At 35.3% G+C, this 23655-nt stretch overlaps 1 protein-coding gene across 1 annotated transcript in view; it reads right to left on the reverse strand.

The window, feature by feature from the left end:
* Positions 1-23655, reverse strand: part of LOC120626175 (protein timeless homolog) — a 65259-nt gene that overhangs the window by 36153 nt on the left and 5451 nt on the right. The window contains exons 4-14 of the mRNA XM_039893538.1: positions 23236-23370; positions 22482-22738; positions 21322-21519; positions 17524-17706; positions 15569-15856; positions 13847-13971; positions 11908-12058; positions 4764-4844; positions 4113-4222; positions 3409-3456; positions 1394-1466 (exon numbers count right to left, since the gene is read on the reverse strand). Of these exons, the coding sequence (XP_039749472.1) occupies positions 1394-1466; positions 3409-3456; positions 4113-4222; positions 4764-4844; positions 11908-12058; positions 13847-13971; positions 15569-15856; positions 17524-17706; positions 21322-21519; positions 22482-22738; positions 23236-23370 (1649 nt within the window). The remainder of the gene's footprint in view (positions 1-1393; positions 1467-3408; positions 3457-4112; positions 4223-4763; positions 4845-11907; positions 12059-13846; positions 13972-15568; positions 15857-17523; positions 17707-21321; positions 21520-22481; positions 22739-23235; positions 23371-23655) is intronic.

A 23655-nucleotide genomic window follows, 5' to 3' on the forward strand; every position in this document is an offset into this window, starting at 1 on the left:
ACCCATAACACAAGCTACGCTTACTTTGGGGCTAGATGGCGATGAGTGTCTTGTCATAGTATATTTATTAACTTATGAAAATTAAGATAGATCTTAACAATTATTCATTGTAAAGTCAACATCTCCTGAGGATGCTCCGGTTTCGGAGCGAAACGTGCGTAGAGGGTACTTTGCCGAGGATTGGTTTGGTGTGGAGTATACGGATTGAAGAAATTATAAATTACACCACACAGATTCTCCTGCTGTTCGCGGAGTATAGCAAATTAAGCTTAATTTTCATAGAATATTATGGATTTCCGCAAAGTAACGCCTACTTCTATCCAATATTTATTAACTTGCTTTAAACTGTAAGAAAACACCGTGAGGAAACCTGCATGCTTAAGAGTAGTAAGTCGCACTTGGCCAGCGTGGTAGACTACGGCCTAAGCCCTTCTTGTTCTGAGGAGACCCGTACTCTGTAGTGGCCTTAAATGGGTCGACGATAATTATAATAATAAATAACGCACAACGCACGCATACACACATATTTTGCACGCATATGCACGTCAAACGTCTTCACCGTGACAGTTTTGTCATAAGCAAAAAGTGTTCATGACAAAATGTATCTAACATTACGACAGTTCGGACAGCTAAAGCATTTCATCAGGTTTTGTCGTACGGCTGGCGGACAGTCGCTCCCTATACGCGGATGAAAGACTCTGAAAAGGGGCGCCGCTTTATGTCGTGCTCTACATTCAAGAAAGCCTTTGAATGCGCCCCTTTTGGACTGATTTTTGGACTTTGCAGAAATATTTCACCGAATAAACGAAATGAAAATCTCGAATGGATTGGCATGTTAAGTTTGGTTTGTTTTTTGCTTAGTTCATAATACAAGTGGATTTGTTTAAGATAAGTTAGTATCTATAGTATTAAAACGTTTGGAAGACTACACACCCCGTTAGCAGTGGCGTGCATAGAGGGTGTGCACAGGGTATGCAGATGATATAAAATGAAGAAAAACTCCTTAGAACGAGTTTAAAAAAAAATCATCGAAAACATCGTGAACAAACTTGCATACCTAATAGTTCTCCATTGTGTTCTCAACGGGGTCAGTGACGTGCATAGAGGGTATGCAGATAATATGAAATGAAGAAAGTCTCCTACACTTTACAGTGTTTATCGGATACTATAAGTATTTATGTGTATTATATTCATAAAAATATTTATCAGCTATACGCTTATCAATTTAGCTACGCTTACTTTAGGGCTAAATTGCGATGTGTGTTTTGCCGTAGTATATTTAAAAGAAAAAAAAATACTTTGTGGGTCTTTTATCAAATAAAGTTTCGTTTTACTTTGTTAACAATGTTTCAGTAATTTATTCACCTTACAAAGTAAACACCTCGAGATTTACCTCAACACGAAGTCTTTAAAGTCGAAGTCAGTTTCCACGACAGCTGTTGACGGTTCTTCATCATCTTCCTCGTCTAAAAGTTATAAAGACTTTTTGGAATTAAATTGCATGGAATAAGCATGTTGACAGTTACAAAGAATCGCTAAATATAGCGATTTGGATTTTCTCATATACACTATAGTTATATATATTATTAAAATTTACATAACATGCTGCATTGTTGTATTAGGATAACTTTTTCCTGTAATGACAAAAATGTAAGATGGGAATAAATAAATAAATATAATATTGTATTTATCTAAGGATATTCATGTATTATGAAAAATGTATATATTCAAAGAGATCTAGGTGAAACGCCGAATTCAAAATAAGAAATCAAGTTGTATAGACGTTGTGTAACCGAATTACGCAATAATGTCGAAGAATGCATAAGTACTCGTATATAAGGATCTATATTTTTACAGGGTGATAAGGAATCACCCTGTAAAAATATTAAATAAAAAGAAGCATATTTATTTTTACATTACTTATGGCAGCCCTATTGAAGATAAAAGTCTGACACCCGCATAGTACCTACGCTACGCGACGCTTACCTTATAAAGTGACAGGAGTCTAAATGATTATAACTTTGCATGTGATGTTAGGGCTGTATCTGCTTTTCGTTCAGTAAAAACTATCGCAGTGGTTTACTCAAAAATTATTAGGCTTTCGGTTCCACCAAGTGTCAGAGGCAGTCCATAATGTATCTTTAAAGCCTGTGAAGTATTATTTCGGTTTTCATTTACACGTTGCATTGTATAAACGTAGTTAGGAGTATGTACCGCTTGTACTTCGAAAATCTCTGCGTTTATTTAGTATCTTGACGGCCGAGTAGTGCAGTGGGCAGCGACCTTGCTTTCAGAGTCCAAGGTCGTGGGTTCGATTCCCACAACTGGAAAATGTTTGTGTGATGAACATGAATGTTGTCAGTGTCTGGGTGTTTATCTGTATATTATAACAATTTATGTTATTATATTAATAAAAAAATGTTCATAAGCTATCTTAGTACCCATAACACAAGCTACGCTTACTTTGGGGCTAGATGGCGATGTGTGTATTGTCGTAGTATATTTATTAATTTTGTGATTACTAACTATCAGCTCTGTTTTTTGTTATCAATAATCTTTAGCAATGGAACAAGAAATTTCTAAAGCTCTAATTTGCCTATTACGTCATGAGTACGGCCACTATACTCAGTAAGCGTTTTCGCGGATTTTTTTTTATAAATATAGTTAGCAATTTTTAATAACAAAACCTTTAATTTCTGCAAAAACTAGATTATTTTAGACTTAGTAGATACTTCATAACATCACAGGGCAGATTTTCAAAATTAGTCATAATGCCTATTATAGAATTAATATCGAAGTGAGCGGTTATAAATAAGGAATAATACGGAGGTGATAGCCCAGCGGATAAGGCTCCCCTTTCGGAGAGACCGAATTCGATCCCCGGAACACAACTCTTCAATTTACGGAGTTATGTGCGTTTAAAATTCAATCAAACTCTTCACTTCAAAATCACTTTCTTTTTCAAAATATTTCTTATATATGTTCCAGGAAACTCGAAATTTGAGATAACTTCAAAAATTTCATTTATAAGAGTCTGCTTTTCAAACTGATCTGCCTTGCCACTAAAACTAGACAGACTCAAAAAACTTCAAAATTCAAAATTCATTTATTTCAAGTAGGCCTAATCTGCTTTTCAAACTGATCTGCCTTGCCAATAAAACAAGACAGACTCAAAAAAATTCAAGATTCAAAATTCATTTAATTCAAGTAGGCCTAATATAAGCACTTTTGAAACGTCAAGTCTGTCTGTGTGTAGTGACTCTACTACCGGTTCGGAAGGCAGATTCTACCGAGAAGAAGCTGGCAAGGAACTCAGCAGTTGCTCGACGTTTAAAAAGTGTGAGAGTGTACTTATAATGAATTTGAAATATTGCTGTTTTTTATTAAAAATTGTTCCAGAACACTTACCTTCATCATCATTTTCAGAGTTGTCTTGCGACTCATCCTGATTCATTTCTAAAACAAAATGTTTATTTTAATAAGCATATTTAAATTTATCAAACCAACTCTCACACGCCGACAGGTTTATACTATTGAAAGACATGTTATTTGTTTAGTAAGATTTAATTACATCTAATCAAATGAGATGTGACAGGTTGATTAGGACTTCAGCTTCACTTTCGGGGGGCCGAGTTCGAATCCCCGCAAGCACCTATTAACTTTTGAAGTTATTATTCTTTTGGCGCGTTAAGGAAAAATGATGAGAGTAAATTTTTACGATGCGCGCGCACACCGTCACAAAAACCGACACCCTGCAGTTAGCTATAATTGAAGTTTTAGATTTTTTGAATAAGTTAATATCAACATGTATAAGTATATAAATATATGCAGAAATATTTTTTGTGATATTGAAATAAACTTTATTTAACTAGATAATGCGTTATATTTAAACTTTCAATGTATTAAATACCTTATTTCTATTGTTTGTGTCTTTTTGCTACAAACGTAGAACGAAAGATAAAAGTTTTATTTTGTTACGCCAAAGAAGTATAACTATATTACAAGGTATAAATCAGAAAACGCAGCGCAAGTAGCTCCCCACTAGGCAGATATCATACAAGCCGCTGGACGCAACCGTGTCCAGCAGTGTACGTTGAGTCGTTGATGATTACCTGATACTTCCACTCCGAGATCGGTGTTATAAATGATCCCCAGCATATCGAGTTCTTCGTCCTCTGGTATACCATCAACACCAAAAATACCCTCTTCTGGCCATACCTCCCTAGTATAATAAAAAAAAATGTTATCACATAAATAATGGATTCCCCAAAAAGACAGCCAATTGCGTGTTTTTTTAGGTGTAGTTTTATTTTATGACGAATCTTAACACGATTATTAAGAGAAAAAGAAAACACTTATATTAAGATAATGTAAAATGAAAAAAATCTCCAGTACGAGTTCTAAAAAGTTAAGGGTACGCATAATAAGAGTTGTAGAAATCCTAGCGTTACGTTTTTGTTAATCGTATTGGAGATTTTCTTCATTTTATATTATCTGCATACTCTGTGAATACCCTCTCTGCACGCCGCTGTGGTTCCATACCAAAAGTATACGCATTTTTTTATTAATGAGTAGGACTATTTTTTGAGTGGCCCTCTAGCATGAAGGCGGCAATAAAAGTTTGCCATGCGAAATTCAGCGCTACGTGAGTCAACATGTGTTAAGAAAGTTTTACCGATCTATGTTATATTCTTGCACGTTTTTTTAATGGATCTTATACATTACTTGTAATTTCAATATAAAGAAAATAGAAAAATTCTTACCGTGCAGCTCTGAATGTACCCACAGCGTCTTCATATTTGTGATCGCGCATTCGTTGCTGTATTTTCTTCATGCAGTCCTCTCTGTGTTCGGAAATAAACTATATTTTATTAAGTATATATAAATATGTTCATTTGTAAATGTGTGTGTATAAGCGATATATAGCCTAGTGATTAGAGCTTTGGTTTCCTTTCGGGACATCAAAATCGATCCCCGGCACACAAGTGATAGCGGACCGAGTTCGAATCCCAGTACGCACCTCTAACTTACCTCTAAGTTAATAATAATAATAATGATTATTTATTTATAAATCATAAGTCTAAACAATATAGTAAAAGGTTTTCTTATTTTATAGGATGGGGCATCCATGAAATCTTAAATAATTATTTTACTACAAGCTTCTGAAGCTAAACTAAGAGTTATGTGTGTTTTAGCAATTAAAATATTAATATAATATGGACTAACATTTGGAATAAATATAAATAAATAAAACATCCAACCAAACAAATTGTAATAAACAGCACTAAGAATCAGTTAGGATTCCCTATTCCTGTACGAAAGCAGTAGGTCTTGGTAGGCGGAATGTCAATGTCAGTGGAAAAAGGGGGATTTAACCGGTGATGGTGGAAAAACAAGCATGGTTAAAACTAAAAAGTACGGTGTATAGAAGTTTAAAAGGTCATTCTGTTCTCTTACACCTAATTATGAGAAGTAATTGTTAATAAAGGAAAGTAAAACGAACAACCACTTTAATTGCGAGTCATTGAAACGTACTTTCTTACAAACCACAAGTTGCTGACGAGATTGGAGATGAGTATTAACACATTTACATTAAACTTAGTTGCTAGAAGCCGCAATAAGCACCATTGTGACAAAATAATAATCGGTTATAGTTTAGGCATGATAATTAAACTTTATAAAACTATTCAAACCTATTAAGTCGGCAGGTACGATGATAAATTATAAGTACCTGCTTTAAATAAAGCGAAAGCAAAGTATTAGTATGACAAATGTTTACCTAGTAGGTAACTAAAATAAATCTCGAAGTACGAAGTAAATAAATAACTTAAATATGTGCACTGTATTTTATTTATGAGAGCCTAACCCAATATTTCTAACAATATTGAACGGAAGGAAAATGCATGCCTGAAAGTTCTCCATAATGTTCTCAAAGGTGTGTTGAGTCCACTAATCCGCACTGGGCCAGCGTGGTGGACTACGACCTTAACCCTTTCCCGTTGTTGGAGGAGACCGTGCCCTACAGGGCTATTCTTGAAGGACGTTTTTGTAACTCGACAGCTAAATTCGCGATGAGTTGGCAAATTCTTATTCTCTTTAACTCGATGGTAAAGGTAGCACCGCACTGTCAGATGCGGCGGAGAGATATTTGGGCTTATTTGACATTATGCGGTGTTGTTTGGTATTCGGTAAGGTAATTATTTGCCTCGATTGTCAAATTACTCCCCTTCGAAGCTCGTGTCAAGTTGTCAAACAAAAAGTAGTGGGCCGGTAATGGGTTGATATGATGATTAAAACAGTAGTATAGCTTTTTAGGACAGAGCTTGGCCAGGGAAGTACTATATAAAAAAAAAAAAACTAAGAGATAAAGAAGTAACACTTATTAGAAAACTGGATCGACTGATTATTTGGAAGCCTTCAAGGGATTCTGGTTTATGAAGAACATCAAAATTCATTTATTTCAAGTAGGCCTACTTTATAAGCAATTTTGAAATGTCAAGTCTTATCTGTTTGTAGTGACTCTTCCACCGGTTCGGAAGGCTAATTATTCCGAGAAGAAGCCAGCAAGAAACTCGGCAATTACCGTTTGCCAATATCAACATTTTACAATTTAACAAAAAATTATACATTGTGAGAGATGAAATCGGATCGACTAAAATGACAAGTTCTGCGCGGAGCCAGCCAGGTTAACTATGGCTTGTGACTTGTTAGATTTACGCGCGGGTACCTCCCCTGAACGGAACTTAATTCATTTCCCGTACGTTCTTTTATTTATATTATTATTTAGCGGTTCCTCGCAACTTTGTTCGCTTTTAAGTCAATTTTAAAAGACTTTTTACGACCTCCCCTGGCACAACGGTGAGCGCTGTGAATTCAAGTAGGTCCTGGGTTCGATTCCCGGCAGGGGCAAATTGAGAATTTATAATTTCTGAATTTTCTCTGGTCTGGTCTGGTGGAAGGCTTTGGCCGTGGCTGGTTATCACCCACCCGACAAAGCCGTGCCGCTAAGCGATTTAGTGGTTATGTGCTATCTAGCGTAGCTACCTTACTCCCTAACAGGTTATCTCGCTGCCATCTTAGACTGCATCATCTCTTACCAGCAGGGCAAGGACAGACAGGAGATAAAAATTATATCCCCCGATTATAGGAGAAGTTTACCCCGGTTTTTTATTACACATATATTATTTGGATATTATTTCCACTAATGCGCCAGTGCTCTGATAGTTAATAAAGCTATCTGATAGTGGGAGAAGATAAATTTATATCCTTTCCCGGGGATATAATTGTCTCCTGTCCATGCTAGCCGTGCTGGTGAGATAGCAGTCAAGTCCAACTTATCCCTATCCCTACTAATATTATAAATGTCAATGTAAGTTTGTTTGTTACGCTTTCACGCAAAAACTACTAAACCGATCCTCATGAAACTTTGTACACATATTCTTGGAAGTGTTAGAAGTAATATAGGATACTTTTTATTCCGACATTGGGCTCGGTTCCTTGGGGAGAGGGGATGAGTGTTTGACGATTTTACACCATAATTCCGACAAATTATAACCGATTTAAATATTTATTTTTGTACTATAGAGGTTATAATATGTGTTTAATTTTGCCCAAACTGTGGTTGGAGATAGAGGACAGAACTCCTCAGCGGACAGCAGCAAACCCCTCATTCAAGGCTTAACGATACTGAATACTTTAATTTTTTTTAGATCTACAACAAAATTTAATGCCACATTAAAAAAACAAAACCAAACGCAGACGAAGTCGCGGGCAACAGCTATAGCATCGCGTCCTAGTACTGTTATAAAAAAACGACGGGCGCGGAATTTTTATTAACGGGAAATTTTTTGATTCTATCGCAACTTTAACCGTTTACGCAGCGCACGCAGCGGAAGCTCAGAATACTAGAGGTCTTAGTTTGATGATATCGCCTCCATATCCAACACTGATTTTTTTTTCAAATCGGACCAGTACTTTCTGAGATCATCGCGTCCTTTAAAACAAACAAACTCTCTAGTTAGCTTCTATATTAGTTTACAAGATACGTTGGAGGAAACGGTGTGGTTATATGGGACTTGCACCCACTGAAATCTGTGTGTCCCTCGACGCAGTGGCGTGCACTCCATACATGCACAAAAGCACTGCATACCCTAACATTGGTGTATAACGTATAGGAGGAGAATTTGTGCCGTTTTATACCATTTTCCTGGTGTATGCATACCCTGGTAAGAAACCCAGTGCACGCCACTGCCTCGACGGACATATAAGTCAGAGTACGGGATTCGCTTGCGTAAAGAGTACCTGAATCATGTTATAACTACGACATTAATTTAAGTCTGAGTCTAGCTAGTCGTTTAAAGATTGGTTATATCCATTACAGCCAAAAGACTTTTTCAATGTGGAAGACATTAAAAAAGTACACCCCTCTAAGGCTATGGTGAAAAAACCTCCTTTTCTAAATTGGATAATGAATATTCTGATTGCTGCTATTAAACTACAGGATTGATGTATTCCTTAACGAAAAGGCTGCTTGGAAGCAGGCCACTCCGCTCTCATCTCTCACAAACAAAATTCTAAAGATTGTTAAACTATAAAATGATGTTGGAAAAGAGCAATCTGCTGAGTTCCTCGCCGGCTCTTCTCAGTTGAATCTGCCTTCCGAACCGGTGGTAGAGTCACTACAAACAGACTGACTTGACGTTTCAAAAGTGCTTATAAATTAGGCCTACTTGTAATAAATGAATTTAGAATTTTAAAATCTTAAACGGGTTAAAATTTCAGTAATTTATTCAAAGGTCTTAAACTCCTTTGTTCGATTCTATCATCAAAATTATATGTCTAGACGACACAGGCGCTGAGATAAAAGCATCTCTTAAGCGTAATAAATTTTAACATATGATTTTATGATGAAATCTTCCAGGCATTCAGACTATTTGCTTTGATGCTAGAAAATGGTTCAATGGAAAAAGTGGAATTTTAACAATGTGCCATTAACTTCAAACTTCTACCAAAAAAAAGTAACTAAAAATATCCGGTTACTAATAGTTAAAGTTACATGTATTTTAGCACTAGTTTTATTTTTATTTTTTATTTATAAATGTGTTTCTCTTTGTATTTTGTTTTTGTGTATGCAATAAAGAATTTAATAATAATAATATCCGGATTTTTATTTATACTTATAGTTGTCTGTTGTGTTAAAAATACAAGTATAAAAAGTAAGTGTAGCTTGTGTACCAAAAGTAAGTGTAGCTTGTGTACCAAAAGTAAGTGTAGCTTGTGTACCAAAAGTAAGTGTAGCTTGTGTACTAAGACAGCGGATCAATTATATTTAAATTATATCCATATTCATCACACAATTCCAGTTGTGGGAATCGAAACAACGGCCTTGAAACGCTGCCCACTGCCCCAACGGGCTGTCCTAAGTACCTATCTTATTAAAAATAAGTAAGTATCATATACTTATTTCAAAAATTAACACGCACAAACTAAATTTAGAAATAAAACGAAAATAGGTTATCATTGGACAAGAGAAATGACCCCAATTAACTGTAAATCTCTTTACAATTTGTAATTTTTCGTAAAATTCTACAGTTCATAAAACAGTAGATTGTTGTGTACATCAAACCAATGAATGTTAACGACTTATATACTTATTATATCGACTTACTACATATCGACCCATTACCGGCCCACTACAGCGCACTCTCCTCCCACCATGAGAAAGGGTTATGGCCGTAGTCCACCACGCTGGCCCAGTGCGGAATGGTGGACTCTACATACCTTTGAGAACGTTATAAAGAACTCTCAGGCATGCAGGTATCCTCACGATGTTTTCCCTCACCGTCGAAAGCAAGTGATATTTTTATTTACTTAAAACGCTTAAACTTTGAAATGTTAGAGGTGCGTGCTGGGATTCGAACTCGGCCACCCGAAAGGTAAGTCTATCATAGAATTCAGTAGGTTAATCCTCTAAATAATAGGTTATTTAATATAAATAATTCACACATAATAAGTTTTTGTTTTGAGGCATACTAATGCCACTTTCACTAACGTAGGCAATATCTAAGTAAGTATGCCTAATCAAAAAGAGATCCCGACTTTCACCAATCGGTTTTCACTTGGCTTTTTTTTATTTCACTACACTACACTTGACTCAACTGGTGGTAGGTGATGATGCAGTCTAAAATGGTAGCAGGCTAACCTGTTAGGGAATATGGCAGTAATATTATACCGTTTTTTCTTCGCGACATCGTACCAAATCGCTTAGTGGCACGCCTTTTTCAGTAAGGTTAAATCCATGCAACCTAAATTGTCTATGGTTCTTGCCGCAAGATGTGGTATTGTGTTTGTATGGTCATATTTTTGATTTTTTGTATGGATTTAAGGTTATTAAAAAATACTAATTTTATATTTTTCGCACCTATCAAGTGTCTGTTTACGAGTCCCCTAAACATTATGACACGCCGAATCGATGTCTTAACTTGAGTAGGCGCCTATTGTCGTTAAACATAGCTTTTGAGTTCGTGAAATGTTTTTTTTCACTAGGAATCACTTAATCATATTAGTAATCAGATAAGTGATGGCCATCATTATTCATAACCCCAGACTGGTGCCAACTGTCACGTAACAAACACAAAGCGCCATCTCCTTATTTTTTTAGTAATTTTCCCCATTTGTAAAAGACAAGTTATTATTAAATTTTCAGAATTTCTTCCCATTCGTGAAAGATAGCTCATTTTTCACTTACTTTTATTTTTTTGAACAAAACTTTTAAAACAAAAAAATAGGAGCCCGAGAAAGATTATTTCTGTCATCAGATAATTCAGTTGCTGGATTATGACTCGATTTATCCAATGGCTTAAAACTCGTGATTTGTGCTAGAGCATGCAAATATCAGGCATATATTTATACGAACTCGTTTATTTTAAAACCACCGGGACGTAAACTACAAAAGAACAGTTAAAAAACATTAAAGAGAAAACATGTATATTTCTTAAAACCGTTGAGGATTCATTCAAAGGGCTTTTAAAATTATTAACAGACCAAACATTTAAAAGGATAATATTTTAATCAACATAATGTATTTTCATTCCCCTAACCATTTTCCTAATGTAATGAGAAACGGCTCGCCATCTTTAGGAAAGTTTTTGCAATAAAGGTGTTGGTACATTATTAGCACACGTTGGTACGAGCTAATTATTTTCATCAGGTAACCAATGAATAAGAAAAAGAAGACGAAACACTTTATTGCACATATAACATACAGGAAAAGAAACAGTAAGAAGTATACAGTAAGCAATGTAGACATGCAAACGCGGCCTTATTGCTGCAAGCAATCTCTTACAGCAAGAGAACGGGATAGAGCCAGGAGTGTTGATATATTTATAAATATATCAACAATTTGGTATTACATTACATAAATACCAAAATGTATAGATACAAATACATCGAATAAATATACGTAATATATAAATATAAAATATACATAATATATATAAGAAGATTTTAATACATAATTGACAAACAATAATAAAGAATCTACTTCAAATGCCATCACTCAAAGAGAGATAGTCCTTCAGACGACACTTAAATATTGGATAGAAGCAGACGTTACTTTGCGGATATCCATAATATAATATGAAAATTAAGCTTAATTTGCTATACTCCGCGAACATCAGGAGAAGCTGTATGGTGTGATTTATAATTTCTTTAATCCGTATACTCCACACCAAACAGATCCTCAGCAATGTACCCGTACCCGTGTATGTACTCGTATGTATGTGTTACTTAACAATTATTCATTGTAAAGTCAACATCTTCTAAGGATGCTCCGGCTTCGAAGCGAACCGTGCGTAGAGGTTACATTGCATTGGTTGAATTGCCTTAAAGAAATGAAATTATACTTACTTTTGTTGATCGATGGGCACATCCGATGCCGCGTCGAATGGCGGTGGATAGTGTTCGACGCCCGCGCTTAACACTGCCGCTATCTGAGGACGAATTTCCTCCCACGCGGTTACCTCTATTGCTTTAGGCTTTGCAGCGCGATGTTTTTGTTCTGTTAACAACGGAAAAAACCTTTCCACATAAAACAGAAACACTATCAATAATGAAAGAAAAAAACCCAAATAGTACTAAACATTTGTTGACGGAAACTCAACATATAATTTTTTTTAAATCTTTGATTGAAATAGACCAACCAGAAGCCAGCAGATTCAGAGATATAGGTTTTTTTTTACTTCAGATATTATAGGGCTCAAATACCGAAATAAGATTACATTTTGTAATTTACATGATTAATGTTTTGAAACGCTATTAGTGTAAAAAAAAATATTAACCAAATTCTTATTGTGAGCGTTCACTGGGTTGATTGACCGCTCGTGTTTTATCGAACACTTAGCGCGGCGGGGAGCACGAACATACATTTTAATGTATCTTTGACCGCGTACATGTTGCAAACAATATATTAAACAATATTTACCACAATACACTAACATAATGTAGGGTTAACTGTAGCCTATTTTAACAATAACATATTATAATATAGGTTTATTTAATTTTCTTTTTCATAATAACCAACGCAGACTGTTCCAGCATATTTTTATTATTTCCTAGGTATTAGTGCCGATGGTATTTCCCCTCGAAGATAGAGACGGCAATTAGCAGTGGTCGGGAATTTATAGAATCCTATTAAATGCAGAAAGCGACTCCCATTTAAATACTTAGCTATTTGACCGTATTGGCGTTGACCGCTTAAATTATTTCATCCTATTAAATATTGGATAAAATCCAGGACCATTCAGGGTTTTATTGAGACTCGAGCAGGAAACACTAACGAGTAAAATTAAACTTATATACCTTGCTCTAAATCATATTTATTCACCCTTCAACGGCCAGCGGGTGAACTTCTCTTGGCGAATCGTTTGTGGCAAATAATCAGTACAACAGGATTTGCGACTGTAAAACGAGTACGATTTGGTAAATTTTACAACGATGTTATAATGTTTCATTATTCGAAAACTACTCTAAGATTGATAGTCTGGTATATCGTACTACGGTACAGTTTATATCATAAGACCGCGTGTAAGTGGGTGTCAAAAGTTAAAACAAATTGTAATGTTAATAAAAGTTGCATAGACTTTTTAGCCTGAAAAATACGCAGTTTCGATGGGATAGAGCTAAAGTGTTATAACTTGTTATAAGTTATGTTATAACCGAATACCGTTACAATATATAATTTTTCACGCTTTTACGCTTTCGCATTTTTAACATTAGCAGTTATTTACTAATGTAACATAGGGTAAAAAAGATTACAGTAAGTACACATTAGTATTTTAACTCTTTTTTCTTTTTCATAGAGAATATCTATCCCCTTTGAAAATTTTTTTTGCAGAGGAGAGAATGATTCAAAACTATAAACTGCTAACCTCTAGATTTCTCGGAAAATATTTAGATTATGGAAGTCTTAATAACAAGACATTAGAAATACTCTTTTACAGTTTCCTATAGAAACACTTGTCGCCGAACGAGGGCTCCCAGCGGCCGTGACACTAAAAGTTCGGAGTGGAAGTACTACGCTCTGGGAGTCATACATTTCTGTTTTTCACAACGGCGTACATTACTTTTTTAAGAGCTAAGAGGCAATGTAGTTTAAAAGTCACAATTTAGTCGCTAACTGTTGCAAATATTTTTCTGGTATCGAATGTGTGTGCTCTAAGTCACGTTAGCGGCGACAAATTGACTCGTACACATTTTTATTGTCTTGTTATTAAGATTTATATTTATTGAAATGCTGGAATGTATATCGTCATTGAAATAATAATCATTTAAAATCAAGACAACTTACTTTTTAATTTCTTCTTCGCCTTTCTGCGTACTTTCTTTTGCACCATGAGTCCTGTTTTCTTGCAATAATACTCCAACATCTTCAAGAACAGATGTATTGTTTCTATTAAATCCACCAAGTATGACCTTGAAAATAAATAATTTCATTAGCTCTCCGAACGAATTCCAATTCAAATTCAAAGTTCTTTATTCATGTACATTATCAAAGGCACGTATAAAGCGTTCACGTATTAGTATATAAATTTATAATGCATATAAAAATTTTCGGAACCGAGGATTTGAACCTGCGACTCTCTGGCAATCGCGGCCTGAGCGCTTGAACCAATTAAGCTACGGCTCTCCTACCGTCGATGCCGAAATTAGTATATGCCTTTTAAATCAATCTTATAACGACTGTAGCGCCTTCTCGGAAGCATTGCAGTTTCGATATACTTTTTCAAAGGTCCATATTAAAATAAGACACGTTTGAAACAAGACATGACACATTGCTTTTTAATTCCTCCAAGTGTAGGTAAAACACTAATAAAAATTAAAAAATTATAGGTATACTCGTATGTTTACATGATGGTGATAACTTCGTCGACAGCTTAAAACTAAAGCTAGGAGGGTGCCAAATGCGCCCTGGTCTAAGAAGAGCCCACAAAAATCTTAGCCGGGTAATTATTTTTTCATCATCACAGCTTTTTTATCGTTTAATTGATTTTTTATAAGCTTACGTTTTATATAAACTTTAAAGTTGTTGAGAGACATCACAAATATTTCATTCGGTAATTTGTTGTAAAAGATATACAATTTCCCTTGAATGGATAATAAATTTTATGTAGCCTAGCAAACTGAATAACGAGTTTATTTTTTCTAATATTCATATCATTACAGTCCTTTTTCTTTTTAATTTGTGTTATATTTTGATGTAGGTACATAAAATATACATGAAATTTTCAAATATGTACTGACTATGCACCGTCATTTTTTTAACTTCTTTAAAGTTATCTATATGACTCTCTTGAGCCAATTTTATAATACGAACAAATATAATCTGCTACCGACTAGTGAAGTTGTCTACAATTAACTGATTTGAAAAGCAAAGTGAACGTTTGGAATCCCTCGTAGCTTTAGGTTTTAGTCGCTCGCATAATGTAAACATTTATGTATGAAAACTTCATAGGTGCCTGTGATAGGCATACATGAATAAAGAAATATTGTATTAGAAGTAAAAAGATCAATTGGACGTAGATATGTAAATATGTCCCAACCAACATCTCGCACTTTAAAAATAAATGTGGCATAATATCTGAGCAATGTTTTGTCACACTTCAAATGTCACAGGGTGAAAATGTGTGAAGTGAATGAAATTATTGCGAAGTTATTTTGAAGGCCCTAAATGTCTCAAAAATACCTCAACTTAGGTACACATACCTAACTACCTTATCTTGATTTTTAACTCCTTAATGGCCCACAAACTGACACTCCTTTCAATTTATTTGTATGTGCAATTAAGACTTCTTCTTCTCCTTCGAATGAGGAGGGCTTAGGCAACTTCACTTAACTGGACAACTGCAGGTTGATAGACTACACACACTTTTCAGAACGTTACGTACCGGGAGAAAGGCATGCAGAATTCCTCTAATTTTTCCTTAACCGTTAAAGCCATTGATATTTAAATTCCTATACAAAATTTAACTCAGTTACCTCAAAGGGGAGGCCGGGAGGAAATAAATCTTACCTTGGCATCTTATTTTCATCATAGTTCAGGAAAATAGACAATATAAACTCCCTATATTCCAACACATAGAATATATTGCTCTTCAACACTTTTGCCGATTCTTTCACACTGTCGTCAGTACTTTTGTCCATAGCTAGTAGAGTATTAAGCAGTTCTTTGTATGCTCGGAGCGATAGATGAAGTCTTCGGACCCAGGGTGCGAATTTTTTCTTCTCGACTTTTATCATATCGTAGTATTTTTCCAACTGCTGTTGCACGTAGTGGAACATTGGCACGGACATCGTCTCGCTACAAATGGTTTTGTCGTCTTAGGGTCAGTTAAGACTGAACGGATAAATAAATAATAAATAAATATACTAAGACAATACACACATCGCCACCTAGCCCCAAAGTAAGCGTAGCTTGTGTTATGGGTACTAAGATGACTGATGAATATTTTTAGGAATTATATATAAATAAATACTTAGAAAATACATATAAACACCCAGACACTGAAAAACACTTATGCTCATCACACAAACATTTTCCAGTTGTGGGAATCGAACCCACGGCCTTGGACTCAGAAAGCAGGGTCGCTGCCCACTGCGCCAGTCGGCCGTCGAAAAATGCCTGAGTAATTTACTGTATCTATTGAAAATAGGACCCTATTACCATAGTTTAAAGTACAAAATTGTATTAATGTCGATACAGTCATTTCAAGCATGTGGCTACAAATGGTTTTGTCGTCTTAGGGTCAGTTAAGACTGAACGGATAAATGCCGGAGTAATTTACTGTATCTATTGAAAATAGGACCCTATTATCATAGTTTAAAGTACAAAATTGTATTAATGTCGATACAGTCATTTCAAGCATGTGGCTACAAATGGTTTTGTCGTCTTAGGGTCAGTTAAGACTGAACGGATAAATGCCGGAGTAATTTACTGTATCTATTGAAAATAGGACCCTATTACCATAGTTTAAAGTACAAAATTGTATTAATGTCGATACAGTCATTTCAAGCATGTGTATTAGCGAGTAAATTGCTCGGACATTTTTCTGTTCCGTCTGAGCTGACCCTTATTGTGATATAATATAATAATTGCTTTATGAAACTTGAAATTCACTGAAAGTTGTTGTAATTTAAACAATTGTGAGTTCAATTTAAAATTATATTATTACATAAAGCTTATATTACTTACTTTTGCCATACAAAGACGTAATTTTTTTTTTTTTTTATGGTTTACTATTTACCGCATAGTGCTACCTCATCATTACCATTAGCCTATTTATGTCCTACTGCTGGGCACATGCCTTAGGCAAGAATGTTTTATGTACCCATCACGCTGCTCCAATGCGGATCGGCGGGCATTTATCACATATTGGTGATAATAACCGCAACCGTCGGCATATAGTGCTCTTGAAGGCACGGAGCGGACACCACCAATTTTGTAACGCCAGACTGGTAGTGAGTTTTTATTTCCATGAAAGCCGACCCAGGAACTGAACCGAGGACTTCATAAAACGGTCCACTGCTGGACTAAGTGCCTCTCCCAGTGTTTGCCTGTAATCACCACGCCGCCGCGCCATGCTGGGCACACGGGTTAATGTTTATACATAGAAGTTATTAAGATTCCAAATAATTTGACGGCCGATTGGCGCAGTGCTGCAGTAGCTGCTTTCAGAGTCCAAGGCCGTGGGTTCGATTCCCACAACTGGAAAACGTTTGTGTGATGAACATAAATGTTTTTCAGTGGCTGGGTGTTTATATGCACATTATAAGTATTTATGTATATTATTCTTTAAAATATTCATCAGTCATCTTAGTACCCATAACACAAGCTACGCATACTTTGGGGCTAGATGGCGTTAGAGTATTGTCGTAATATATTTATTTATGTATGATAAAATTAACGTAGCAAAGTATAGAAACATATTAATAAAAACATTTTTATTTCAGCAACTTAATAAAACGTACCTGACTAGTCCCACTTGGAAATTGTGACCTCTATTAAACTCCATAAAGAATTTCACAGCCCATAAATAATAGGATTCGTCGTTTTGTTGCGCCTTTGCTCTCACTAGAACGTCTTTCACGTAATGCATCAATGGATTATAGGACGAGTTCAAAAACTCTATGCAAAACTCTTTCAAAAATAATCTGTAAAAAATTATTACTAAACTTATGAATTTCATATTTTCTCCAAGTGCAAAATGTAGGTATAACTAAAATTATGAAAAAAGTATATATATTATCCTTAATGCACCCTTTAATATATTTACGCTAGCGGGGGAATCGTGTGTAAGTATCGAATCAATACATCAAAGTGAAATGGACTTTATAGAGCAAGTATTAGAGTTGCAAATTCTGCACTATTGATTTTTATTTTACAATTATTCGCCTAGATCGCTGGCCGTAGCAGTGTGGACAAATTTAAGCTTTAAAACAATACACATAAGTACTATGTTACTCTTATTTGTTCAGTAATTCTATTGAATTCGTGGCTTCGATCAGTAGGTAATGTACTAGATACGCATAAAAAACTGAGCCGAAAAGTGGCCAGTTTTTGTTTTTACATGACTGCCCATAAAATTATGTATAATTTTTGTTTACTGATGGTTATCTGTTGAGTGCTTTTTTCGTATTTATCTATGGTAATCCTCCGACATGGTTATCGGGGAGTTTTATGGCTTAACTTGATTTTTTTTATTTCCATAATCTATGAAATTGTCATGACTAATTAAAAAAAAAACCCTTAACCTTTGAAAAGTTAACTTTATTCTACGAGTCTTAGTTCCATTGAATACCCATATTGATGGAGATGTGAAAAAATGTGATTCGCCATTTTGTGGCGGCGGCCATCTTGGACCGATTTTCATCAAACATATCTAAGAACAAACAATAAAAAACAAAATCAAAATCGGTTCTGCCTTTCGGGAAATACGATCCCAAAGATACCCGTTGTCACGTGAAATGACATTGCACGTTACTGAGCTACTAAAATCCAATTCAGAGACAAGAACGTACCAAGCCTTCTCAAAAATCCAACCCACCTATCATACGACGACGGTTTAAGAACAGATACCCAACACGCTGCTCCAATGAGGATTGGTGGGCTCTAACGACTATTAAAATTCAAAATTCTGTTATTTCACGTAGGCCCGATTTATAAAAACTTTTGAAACCGCAAGTCAGTCTGTTTTTAGTGACTCTAAGACCGGTTCGGATCTCACCGAGAAGAGCCGGCAAGAAACTCAGCAGGTTGCTTTTTTCAACATAATTTAACAGTTTAAAACCTGTTAAATAGTCTATTTTGTGAGAGATGAGAGCGGAGCCTGCTTCCAAGCAGCCTTGTCGTTAAGAAATTCATCAATAGTATAGTATAACCACGATTTATAAAATGTGCTTTAACACATTGTTTAAACTTATACATTGGTAGGTCTAAAATTACCTTGGTAATCATATTATAAAAACATAGGTTGAGTACGTATGCTTTTATAATAAGTATGAATACATATAACCCAGAAATGAATTCTGCACCTTTCACAAACGATATGCAGATGTCACTTATTTATGCCCATTTCGAGTAAGGCGGTAGTTTATATCCACTTTTCGTTCATAAAGAGTAATGTTTTGTCTTACAACTACTTGGTATATTGTTATAAATATATTGTGAAGCTACTGTAAGTAGGTACCGATTTTTTAATATTTTCACGGATGGATTCAAGTGATTTAAGTTTATAAATTGACGGTACAGCTCCTTTCTGCAATATGAATATAGTTTCAATAACAGCAGGTTTGTCCCATACAGATCTTTTTAGTTTTCCTAACCCTAAGGTTGCTTGGCAGAGATCGCTACTTAGCGATAAGGCCGCCTTCTGTATCCTGCTTCATTCTTCATGTGTTTGTTCTTTTCTTTCTCGTTTTTCTGAGAGGTGTATAAATAAAGAATATAAATAAATAAATAAGATCCCGTTGGACATCACACTATAAAAGTACGCAAAGTTAACAAGCCTAGATGTTTCTACGTCAGTAATCTGGTTACCACAAGTAAGTGACAATAACCGGGACTGACTGCTTAACTTACTCTTCGAGGAACGGGGATTGATCCCCCAATAACCCAACTCTGACCTGTACTGTAAATTCTTTAGCAGAAAATCTCATAACTTTTTACCCAACCCGGGATTCGAACCCAGGACCTCGTGATCCGTGAACATGCTAACCACTAGACCAATGAGGCAATTATAAACAGTGGCGAGCACAGGGTATGCGTAAAGAAGAAATATGCCATAAAATGGAAAAATCCCATCCCATCTATGAGTTATTCAAAATTTTAGGGGAGGCAGTGCTTTTGTGCAAATATGAAGTGCACGCCCCTGATTATAAGTTTAATATTTGGACATTGCATCCACCATGCATCAATGCTCGGAGAGTAGATAAAACCGAGGGAGGGACTTTTTCCTTTCCTCATGAACGAGAAATGAATATGCTAGTTGATCATAGCCCCTTAATGAAAGATAAGTAGGGCTAAGGTACCCATTATCTCGTTGTATCCCATAGAAATAGGACGAGAAAGATATAATAGAATAGAAAGGTAGACATAATTATCTCGTCGTTAGTCCTACAGAAGACGTGTCTAATGCATTCGATTGCTCTGCCTTCAGAAGTTCTGGTTTCATAAAAACAGTTTGTTTGGTTTTAGTGCGGTTTGGCGTCCCACCGCTTAATGTTTGTGCTTTGAGTGCGAAAAAGGGTTACCCAATGATACTTTAACTTAACCGCAAAAAGTTAACTTAGCGAAAGTGGGCATTCCAAAGCCGAAATTAGGGTAGGTAGGTAATGTTGTTACAAATACTCTTAAAAATTTTGTACAAAGAAAATATAACAATATAAAATAAATAATTTAACAACCCTCGGCTTTCAATGCAGTGTACATTATTGTACTAGTCAAGCCCTTTAATTTGATACCCATATTGAGTCGAGTTTGTGGCGGCGGCCCTTTTATTAATTTTATACCCATATTGACAGTCGTAAAAAAAAAATTGTGGCGGCGGCCCTTTTAGACCGATTTTCATCAAACATGACTAAGCACATTCTCGACTAATTCGCTTTTCAAACTAAATTCAAATCGGTTCATCCGTTCGGGAAATATAATTTTGTCAGCCGGTTGGCGCAGTGGGCAGCGACCCTGCTTTCTGCGTCCTAGGTCGTGGGTTCGATTCCCACAACTGGAAAATGTTTGTATGAGGAACATGAATGTTTTTCAGTGTCTGGGTGTTTATCTGTATATTATAAGTATTTATGAGTATTATAATCATCAGCTATCTTAATACCCATAACACAAGCTACGACTACTTTGGGGCTAGATGGCGGTGTGTGTATTGTCGTAGTATATTTATTATTATTATATTTATTATGATGCTACAGACAGACAGACACACACACACACACACACACGCGCGCGCGTGGGCTGTTGCAGTCAAGGCTTAACTTCTATTGGTATATAAAAAAAAATTAAATATATATGTAACAAGTAAAATGAAAATGAAGTGTTTACCTATGTTACAGGTCATTTATTTTACATCTTGTTAGTACGGCAGAGCCACTTACACTAACTAGATAGAACTATGTAATTTACGGATAACTATAAGACAAATGAATGAATGATTACATTAAACATTATAAAAGAGAGAATGATGTTAATTTAGTGTAATTTAATTAGATCGCAATGAACGAATGAACGAGCCATCGGTAATTGCTAGAGTTTATAAATACCTTATAGCAAAAGCTGATCTCCGTTCTAAGAATCCACTTTCAACAGGCCTCCTATTCTTTGGTTTCACAAGCTTAGTTTTCTTACTCCCGCTAAAGTCCAAGTTGGATATTTTGTTCAATGGTTTCAAGCTAATCAGCTCGTTTTCTGATATGGACTTCATATTTTGTACCACATATGTTCCTCCGAAACGAGAATGCCTGAAAATTTTGGTTTGATTATAACTTTTCAACATATTAGAGTATGAGGGCATTCTTCCGTAGCTTATGAACGTGCCACTGCTGGAAACAGGTCTCGACTCTCATAGTAGAGACGGTTTAGCGCATAGACCCAACACGTGGCTACAATGCGGGGTCGTGGGCTCTCACAACTATTATCACAATTAAGAGGGCCTCTCCGGGGCACGGAGGTTAACACCGCCAATTCCCTACTGGCTGTTATTGAAAAGTCTTTAACAGAAAATGCCCCATACCTAACAATTAACAGCCCGATCCTGGATACGAACCCAGGAACCTCCGATCCATAGTTGAACATGCTAACCAATAGGCCAACGAGGCACTAGTAGTATGAGTGTGCATTTAGTGGTAACTAAAAAAAATATTATATTATAGTAATTTTTTTTTTCTCGCATTTAGTCTACTTCTTTGGAACTTAATTGTCATAATCCACAACCCTACTGCTGGTAAAGGTTACAAGTACAGGTACAGGATTTAGAGCTAAGACCCACCACACTATTCCAATGGGGGTGTTGGCATCCTTACCGATTTTTTTCCACTAAAGTTAGGCCTTGCTGGCAATCTCAGCAGGGCTAGCTAGCACAGACAGGGGATAAAAATGATATCCCCCGATTATATCCCCTGACAAGGGATGTAATTAACGTGTCCCCCTACTAAAGCACGGGAACAGGGAAAAGGAGAAGTTTACCCCCGTGTATTACACATATATTATTTGGATATTATTTCCACTTGTGTTCTAGTGCTCGGCGGTGCGGAGAAGATAATTTTGTAACCTTTCCCCGGGGAGAAAATTGTCTCTTGCCCATGCTGGTGATAATTAAAGTAGCATAATGGTCGCGTGACATTATAATCACATACTAATGTTAATATTTTAATATTTTAATTATTTTTAAAATTAATTGTAAATCTCAAATAAAATCTCTTACCTTGTCGCAGAATACTGTTTAACCTTATTCAATCGCTCCTTATTCTCAGACATTCTTATCATAAGTAATTCCTGATCATCCCTCAACTTTTCGTCCACACTCCTCTGCAAAGCTGCATCGGCTAAACTTGTTGGATTTTGCTCTCGTAACAAGTGAGAAATTATTTCCAAGATATGCATAAAGTACTGTTTTTCGTTTTCGGATGACATGTATAAGATTATGTCTAATATACCAGCTTGATTTAAGGCCCAGAGTACCTATTAAGAAAGAAAAATAAACAAAGCTATCAAAAGAATGAACTTTAATATTCAATATGATAAACAATTAATGTAATTTTTAACCAACTTACAAAAAAGGAGGATGTTCTCAATGTTTTTTTAACATTTTACTAGGCACCAAGTACCAACTTAAAAATGAAATAGAAAATATTTATTTCTTGTTTTGTCATTTTTTTTTAATATTTAAAATGATATTTTAAATACTATACACATTATAGACTATTGAAGTCGAGATGGTCCTATAAAACACCCTTTTAATATAAAAAAGTATAAACAAAATCAGTTAGGCTTTGACAATTGCATTTAAACAAAAAAATTTAATGTGATTTAGACAAGACATTGGTTAAAATTTTAACAAAATCATCAACATCTATTCAGATTATCATAGTAGTAGATGGATCTCATTGCATCTTAATAACTTAATTTTTTTTTTTTGTATTACCTTAATATGATTACATTATGAATCTTAATATTACCTGATCATGAATGCTTGCATCGTTTTCAGGTCTTCTCTCTTTATCTAAATCAGCAGGCACATGTAACACATTTCTGATCAAGATCAGAATTCTTTCAATTATCAAACCTGTTTCTTCATCTCTTTCTGACCAATCCTAGTAGAAACGAACATAATACATATACAAGTATTTAAGAGAGTATCAACCAGATTTTCGCATTATAGAAAATCGAGCTTACTGTTTATTTCTTTTAGTTCTGTTAGTTTATTAATTGCAGCAAAACATCAACTTAATTTGGATTAGTAAAAATATTTCTTAGTTTGTCCTTTCATGCAACAAAAAAATCAACCAGTAGATGTGATTTTAACAGCATATGGAGTCAGTATGAACTGAATAGAAAAATAAACTACTTTTATCCTGAACTAGTTCCATAGGATAAAA

This window comes from Pararge aegeria, chromosome 9 (genome assembly GCF_905163445.1).
Source record: "Pararge aegeria chromosome 9, ilParAegt1.1, whole genome shotgun sequence".
NCBI classification, from domain to species: domain Eukaryota; kingdom Metazoa; phylum Arthropoda; class Insecta; order Lepidoptera; family Nymphalidae; genus Pararge; species Pararge aegeria.